The sequence below is a fragment of the Pseudochaenichthys georgianus genome, chromosome 22 (assembly GCF_902827115.2).
Source record: "Pseudochaenichthys georgianus chromosome 22, fPseGeo1.2, whole genome shotgun sequence".
Taxonomy (NCBI): domain Eukaryota; kingdom Metazoa; phylum Chordata; class Actinopteri; order Perciformes; family Channichthyidae; genus Pseudochaenichthys; species Pseudochaenichthys georgianus.
In genome coordinates this window covers 18,977,082-18,984,736 of record NC_047524.1, presented here as the reverse complement: position 1 = coordinate 18,984,736, position 7,655 = coordinate 18,977,082, and the positions used below count along the sequence as shown (strand labels likewise).

The window sequence follows — 7,655 nt, the reverse complement described above, 5'->3', positions numbered from 1 at the left end:
CACATAGAGAATGGTGTATTTGGTGTACCTCGACTTAAATATAAAATGTAATTAGATTCCCTTTTTGATTGCATTAAACTCTTGGTGTGTAAATAAACAGTGAAGAAATTTGTTTCCCAAAAGCAGGCAGACCTAAACTGGGTTAGAATTCCTCAACAGTGCCTTTCTTTTGTTTTCCTCCTGGTGATACAGTCAGAATAAATTGTATTTGATTAATTAACGACAAGGAATGTGTGATGCCCTCTGCTGTACAAGGCTTAGGTTTCAAGAAGAGAAACCTAAGCCTATACAGCAGAGTTTTATTTTTAAGGAAATGAAAGCTAGGCAGGCTATATAAACCCGGTCATCAACTCGTATACACTACACACGATATCAAGTCATGGGGCTGTGTGAGTATCACTTTAAATTTCATCGAGTTTTTACTTCGTACATTCTATTTTTAACTACAACAAATAATAATGATAGTTACTTTAGCAAAGGTATTGATTAAACCCGATGTTAATGTTGATTTCGATATTCATCTTGTGTTTCAGTAACTTTCGCTTTAGCTGGTGCTGGAGCAGGTAAGACTTTTTCATCGATTGTAAACACACTTTAGATTAGATACTCTTTATTGAGCCCAATTTGGGAATGATTACTATTTCTGACTCACTATTCATTTTGGAGTGGCCAAACAAATTGGCATTAACAACGTTTCCTCTGCAGCTGGAGCTATCGCCGCTGCTCCTCTTGTTCTGGCCGCTGTAGGGTTCACCACCGCCGGGATCGCCGCAGGCTCCATTGCTGCCGGCATGATGTCAACTGCTGCAGTGGCTAACGGGGGAGCAGTGGCAGCCGGAACTACAGTGGCTGTTTTACAGGCTGCAGGTAAAGATCATCACTTTAATGTTTTGCATTTTAATCTTTTGGTTAAACTAATGATAATATGGTAATATCAGTTCTCAGTTTCTGCATAGTTGATATTAAACCTTTGATCTTTGCTATAGGTGCAGCCGGTCTGCCAGCAGCTGCCTCTGCAGGTGTGGCTGGCATCGGAGCAACCATTGGATGGATAACTGCAATCCTCATCTGAGAAATCATGAAGGAACAGGATGAATATGTGTAATTTGTCAAATGAAGAAGGAAAGTACAATTGACATCACTTTCACTGGCTAAACAGCACTTTTGTCATCTCAAAATGTTTTGTTTAATAAATCGGTCTTCTATTAAACATAGACTTGTTCAGTGTGTCGCCTGTGCATCTTTCCATTCTTTGTCATGTCCAAGAGAAAGGACTAAAATAGTTCACTGGTTTAACCTTTTTTTTTAATGAATTAGCATTATTTTGTCTTGCCACAGTTAAGCGGGGCTGTAAAACCAAGCTGTAAGATGTGACTTAGATGATGATGAGGCAATGCAAGTTTATTTATATCGCACCTTTCAACACAAAGCAATTCAAAGTGCTTTACAAATAATTAAAGACATTAAAATAGAAACACATTTTAAAATGGCATAATAACTGAATGCTGCTTCTCCATGTTCTGACTCTGGGGACAGAAAGTTGACCAGTCGACCTGAGAGTTCTGGATGGTTCATAATTTAGCAGCAGATCAGAAATGTATTTTGGCCCTAAACCATTCAATGCTTTATAAACCAGCAGCATATATTTTAATTGATTATTTGACGGACAGGGGTCTTTATAGTGTAAAGACCTCCGAATTGGAGTGATGTGATCCACTTTCTTAGTGTTAGTGAGGACTCGAGCAGCAGCGTTCTGAATTAGCTGCAGCTTTTTAATAGATTTTTTAGTGAGACATGTAAAGACATCATTACAGTAGTCGAGTCTACTGAAGATAAAAGCATGGACAAGTTTTACAAATCCTGCTGTGACATTAGTCTTTTAATCCATATATTCTTATGGTGATAGTATATATGCCGACTTAGTAATAGTTTAATGCAACTATTTAAATGCAAGTCAGAGTCCATGACTACACCTAGATTTCTGGCTTCTTCTGTTGTTTTGAACATTGCCTAATGAAGCTCAGCTCTGACTTGTCTACAAAAACAATTACCTCAGTTTTGTCTTTTTCTGATTAAAGAAAGTCCTGACACATCCAGTCATTGATTTGATCAATGACGGGAGGTGAATAGTTGGGACATTAACCTGTGGTTTCACATGTATATGCCACTCAGAGTTTTATCACATTGGCTTTTCTCATTATAAACCAACAAAATACAGGATAAGTCAGGTAGGTGTTCCACCCAAGTCTCCTATAGGTATCTCATAAAAAAACCTGCCCATTAAAATAAGCAACACACTTGAAATAAATATTAAATCTGACCACGTCCACAATAAGACCTCTCCCTAAAAATAAAACAGGAATCACGGGATCATCCTATAGTTTTTTTAAAACATTTTCTAAAGTATCCATCTGTTACAGTTGGTAAGGCAGCCTAGACACTTATTTAGAAGCATAAAAACATGCAACAGCAGCACATTGTCAACAGTCCTCAACAATGCTCTCCAAGCCCAAGGGTTGAATCACTTCAGGACATGACAAAAAGGGCAGGTCAAATGATATCACAATCACCCAGCTCACTAATGTATCCATTAGTTGTTAAAATATTCAGTTTGGTATTTTTGTATGAATTCAGACTATCATTTAATTATCTCTTAATTTTCATTTTAATAAACTATTTGTGTACAGGAAAATAAATGGTGGAGACATTTTGTCCTCAAAGCAGGCAGACCTAAACTGGTTAAGCATCTCTTTAGTGTTGTGTCTTTTGTCTTCTGAGTTGTCGTTGGTTACATGAGGAAAGGAATCTGTGCCACACCTTTCTATCTTAAACAAATCAAGGCAAGGCAAGTTTATTTATACTGCACCTTTCAACACAAGTCAATTCAAAGTGCTTTACAAAAATGAAAGACATTCAGAGCATTAAGAAATAGTGCAGCAGAAACACATTATAAAATGGCATTTTAAAAACACTCGTTAAAAAGCAAAGATGATCAAATAAACATAAAACAAGCTAATATAAAATAACACAGGTATAAAAGACATGAATACAAGTTACAGTGCAGTGTAAGATATTAATAGTTCAATTAAAAGCAGCGACACAAAGGAAAGTCTTCTGCCTGGATTTAAAAGTAGTTTGAGTTGCAGCGGACCTGCAGGTTTCTGGTAGTTTGTTCCAGATGTTTGGAGCATAATAACTGAACGCTGCTTCTCCATGTTTAGTTCCTACTCTGGGGACAGAAAGCAGACCTGTCCCAGAAGACCTAAGAGTTCTGGATAGTTCATCATTTAGCAGGAGATCAGAAATGTTTTTTAATCAGCAGTTTTTAAATTATAAACTTTGTTTCTTAAGTTACTTTTCTTTTCAATCAGGCTTTAAATGCAGCACTTGCTAGTAAACGTGATATGAACCCTCCTTTCGTTACCAGGGCTTTAGTTTTTATAAAGATGAGAGTCCAGGTGACCACTGTGAAATAAGCCTGAGTCCTGACCACAAGTGGGTCTTGGAAGGCTTACAAGGAAGGGAAACATAATTTAACTCCAAAGTTTGTCTTAAAATGTAATATGTGCAATGTGTGTCTTCTCTGCTGTCAACAACTCTGATACTTATGGAAATTGCAGCTGTAAACGGATGATAAACAATTGGTCAACTGAAAGGCTATACTCACTAGTTTACTGTGAGGGCACATACAAGTCTGGAGATTATCAGCAGTGTTTCCATAACTATGAGAGACACCTTTAATTGTACACAATAATTTGATCCATTGTTGTATAATGATATTATAGTGCAGCTTTGGTTAGCAGGCTTTTCAACTGGAGTTAAAAATAATTGCTGTTAGCATGCAGTAGATCTATGTTTCTTTTGAAGAAGAAGTCAGAAGTAAACTGGTTAAGCAACATATTAAGTGATGGCTTAATATCTCAGAAATGTTAATTCAATCAGGCAACTTACGTGTGTCTTGATATGTTCATTAGAAGCAGTATATCGTTTGAGTTTAGCGTCTAGGCTCTGGCCTCATCACTCCAAAGATTTACATAGAACATTTCAGTTGTGATGATTAGATAACTATCCCCCGAGCCTACAGGTGGATGCTGGGGTGGTTGGGGGGCCGGCGACCAGCAGTAATGTGAACGCAGCAGATTAGCGAGGCAGAGGCAGCAGATCTAGCAGCTTAAATGGAGAGGCATGTTTAGGAGAATGTGTTTGGTTGGTTGTAAGAGGGACGAGGTACGTCACGTGTTAATGTATCATTGGTGCTCGAGTTGACTGCCTGAACTAGCTCGCAGGCTTCGCCCCATATATCAGAGTTCATTGTCTCTTCTTGTTGCCATTCCCTGCTTTGAAGGAAGTCTACTTAAGGGTGACATTCTCTTTTCCTTAGTTTGCTTTTTTGTTTTCTTTGTAGATCCCTATCGTGCGGCCAGAGAGCCCAACAGGGATCCTGTGCCAAGGGTCAACATGAAGTTGACAGTTTTGTTTTCAGTGAAATGTTTTATTATTACTACGATTACTATTGTATGAATGGCGATGAAATCTGCTACATGACAGTCCGAACAGCCAGAGCTATACTAAATGCTAATTAGCTAATGTTAGCATGCTACAAGGGGAAAAAAGGCAAATAAATAATATATCTGCCAAACATCAGAACACAGCATTTTTAATTGTTAGTATGCTGTTGTCCAGCTCAAAGCACTCTTAGTCTTTTACATAAACTCGAGTATAATAATTGAAATTGTGTCAATGAAACACTTGCTTTATTTTTTATGCATTTTATTTGGGTTTAGAATTGGCCGCATAATAAGATAAAAGTACTCACAGAGCACAGAAGCATCATGTTAATGCCTTCAGATTCAGTTATAGTGTCAAAACAACGATTAATTAGAGCTAATTCACATCCTGCAAATGACACTATGTTGGCATCATCTTCCACATTATAAAACACACTTTTGACTTATACAAATAATGAATGACAAGATGAAAATAAGACATGTTAGACTTGTAATGTCATAACAATATAATTGCTTCTGGATTGATGTTCAAATATTTAAGTCATGGCATACACAGTTTAATGTTGGTATTTGACATTCATCACAGTACAGATATACACAAAATGTGTATTTGTCTCCATTAGGTGAAGATTAAATGTGTCCCATATCCATGGTCTAAATCTTTATTAGATCTGGCTGACAGCAAATGGTTGACAGCATCCATGCAACAGCTACACCCATGCCAGCCACAGCTACTCCAGCCGCAGCTACTCCAGCCGCAGCTACTCCAGCCGCAGCTACTCCAGCCGCAGCTCCAGCCGCAGCTCCAGTTGTAGCCCCTGACATACCAGCAGTGACAGTACATTATTCTTGAGAATCATAAGAGCTCTTACCTTTCCAAAAGGAAAGCTTTTATTCCACAGTCTGAAATGACATATTTATCTATTTAGATGCAAATTCTCCTCCAGGACTGAAACTTGAATATACTCCAAATGCTTCCTCTGTCCATTGTAGAACAACATGTTCTAGTTTGTTCATTGAAAGTACTTTTTGTATATCGGGATGTCTAACAACAGCATTCACTTTATTTGGTATTTGAACAGAAATATATTTATGAGCCTTTCTGTTACCTTGTAAAACAGCTTTACTTTTTTCAGATATATACTGTTTTTACTGGCTTGAGACAGACGTTTATTAAGATAAAAATAAAGACAAATGAATTGTTCAGTTTACCAAGTGACTGCAAGATTGCCACCAGACTTCCTGCTGCAACGCCTCCTCCATTAGAAACTGCAGCCCAGGATATTAGTTTGGCAGCAATGGAGCCGGCTGCTATTCCACCTGCGGTAAAACCTAAGGCAGCTAGCATAGCAGGAGTCGCCAACACAGTGGCTGCTCCTCCAGCTAATGGGAACGATTAAAGCAGAAGAGACATGGTCACTAATGATAAGGACAACCATGTTTGGGAGGGTTACTTTAAAAAAGAAAGTAATCAGTGACCTAATCTAGGTATCACAATATAAAATGAATGTAACCTGATTACTTTCCATTACTTTTGGATCACCTCAATATCAAAGGCAATGCAGATAAATACAAGAGCAAATAAATATCAATAAGAGAGCTTTAACCTCATCGTATTATATAAGACAACAGAACACTGTGACGTTAGAAAAGAAGAAACCAAGTTATCATTAAGCATATTTAGGCAGTAGTGTACTATAGACCAACAATGAGACACATGACCACACACTACATTTAAAAGAAGATCAAATCAGAGCAAACTGAAATTGTTAGGCATGCTGCCAGAATTTTATTTTTGGCTTTCATCCAGAATACTCATTCTCAAACTCATTCATTGTTTTTCAACGCAACAGCCAGGTGAACACCTGATCTGTTGATATACAGGCCCGTACTAAGTTGGACTCTATACGCCTACTGCCTGAATTTTCTTTATGGTTTTCAATTTCATTGGTTAGTTTGTTCTTTTATTTAATTCAGTAGGTGATGCCATATCTTTGAGATCTCATGTGGTATGCTGATTACGTAATCACGTTATATGTAATCCATTACCTCCTGAACCTGAGTACAACAATTGGACTTTGATGATTAAAGGCTAGCACGTTCAAAAATGTACATTCCAAATGGTCTTACCTGCGGCCATAAACCATCCGTAACCTGTTGATGAAACACAAACAGAAAACAATGACATGCTATTCACACTGAGCTGCTAATAAGACTTTTCCCTTTTATTTACTTGCTTGTGATGATGTTATGATGCTGCTTTAAACTTTCAATGAGCCACATGAAAACAAACTTATATAATACAATTATTACATTTATAAGAAAACAGAAAACTGTAATTTGTAGTTGTCTTCCTAAATCAGCATGAAAATATATCCAGAAAGAAATACAATATTCAGTTTACCAAATGACGCCGAGATTGACTTCAAGATTGCCCAGAGAATCCAAACTGCTCCAGACTTTATTGCAGCAAAAATAGCTGCTACTATGGCATCCAATGAGATGAAACCCATTTTGTCCAAAATATCAGGAATCACATCCTCAGTCCCTGCACCTCCTGTGAGAATAATATAAAAGAATAAACATTTCTGAGCCACATAAGGGATTCTGAAATTCAAAGGAGAATGTGGGTTTTAGTGGTTATATTAGGTTTTACCTGTTGCATTAAAGTATGCCTCACCTCCTGTAAATCAAAAACAAAAAACAAAAACAAGTTATTCCCACGGAGTATGGAGTCAGATCACTATAGTTCACCTAGGAATGGTATCGACTTAAATGTTCAAATCAATGTTGCTCTTCTGTCTATATTGGTCATATGATGCCCCTTGACTGAAATGTTTCCTGTTCAATATCCCCACTGATTTCCTTAAAATTCTGGGATGAGAGTCCACATCACAATTTACTCTAAACTGTAATTTCCCTTTCATCACTCACCTCAGCAATGGACCTCTCTCCACTGTCCCTGTATTCTGCCTCTGACTCACTCTCAAGCGCCTAGATGTCAAGAGAGATGGTGAAGTGATCATTATTTATTGAGCAGTATACTCTTTCACATTGAATCATAACAAGTCATACTGAATGTAAATACAACTGACTCTAAAGTAACTCCCAGTCTGTGACATTGGATATTTTGAAGACTCAAGCAGT

At 37.5% G+C, this 7,655-nt stretch overlaps 2 protein-coding genes across 2 annotated transcripts; one reads left to right on the top strand and one right to left on the bottom strand.

The window, feature by feature from the left end:
- The first annotated feature begins 308 nt into the window (after positions 1–308).
- LOC117467420 (interferon alpha-inducible protein 27-like protein 2A) lies at positions 309–1,210 on the top strand. The gene is made up of 4 exons (XM_034111033.2): positions 309–389; positions 534–563; positions 706–867; positions 987–1,210. Exons 1-4 carry the CDS (start codon positions 380–382, stop codon positions 1,070–1,072), a joined length of 288 nt encoding a protein of 95 aa, XP_033966924.1. The 5' UTR covers positions 309–379; the 3' UTR covers positions 1,073–1,210.
- Positions 1,211–4,696: 3,486 nt separating this feature from the next.
- On the bottom strand, positions 4,697–7,177 carry LOC117468042 (interferon alpha-inducible protein 27-like protein 2A). Its single transcript, XM_034111998.2, has 5 exons — positions 7,165–7,177; positions 6,913–7,065; positions 6,639–6,662; positions 5,721–5,891; positions 4,697–5,326 (listed from the first exon to the last, which is right to left on the bottom strand). The coding sequence occupies exons 2-5, from the start codon at positions 7,019–7,021 to the stop codon at positions 5,163–5,165; spliced, it is 468 nt and encodes a 155-aa protein (XP_033967889.2). The 5' UTR covers positions 7,022–7,065; positions 7,165–7,177; the 3' UTR covers positions 4,697–5,162.
- Between the last annotated feature and the right edge of the window lie 478 nt (positions 7,178–7,655).

Excerpts from the sequence above, each read along its gene's own strand:
- LOC117467420 (XM_034111033.2), top strand. Across the intron at positions 564-705 it reads TTTAGCTGGTGCTGGAGCAG|CTGGAGCTATCGCCGCTGCT; the intron begins GTAAGACTTTTT and ends TTTCCTCTGCAG. Across the intron at positions 868-986 it reads GGCTGTTTTACAGGCTGCAG|GTGCAGCCGGTCTGCCAGCA; the intron begins GTAAAGATCATC and ends TCTTTGCTATAG.
- LOC117468042 (XM_034111998.2), bottom strand. The coding sequence starts at position 7,021 with ATGGGTTTCATCTCATTGGATGCCATAGTAGCAGCTATTTTTGCTGCA. Across the intron at positions 6,663-6,912 it reads GTCAATCTCGGCGTCATTTG|GTTACGGATGGTTTATGGCC; the intron begins GTAAACTGAATA and ends TTTCATCAACAG. Across the intron at positions 5,327-5,720 it reads GGCAATCTTGCAGTCACTTG|GGGCTACAACTGGAGCTGCG; the intron begins GTAAACTGAACA and ends CTGGTATGTCAG.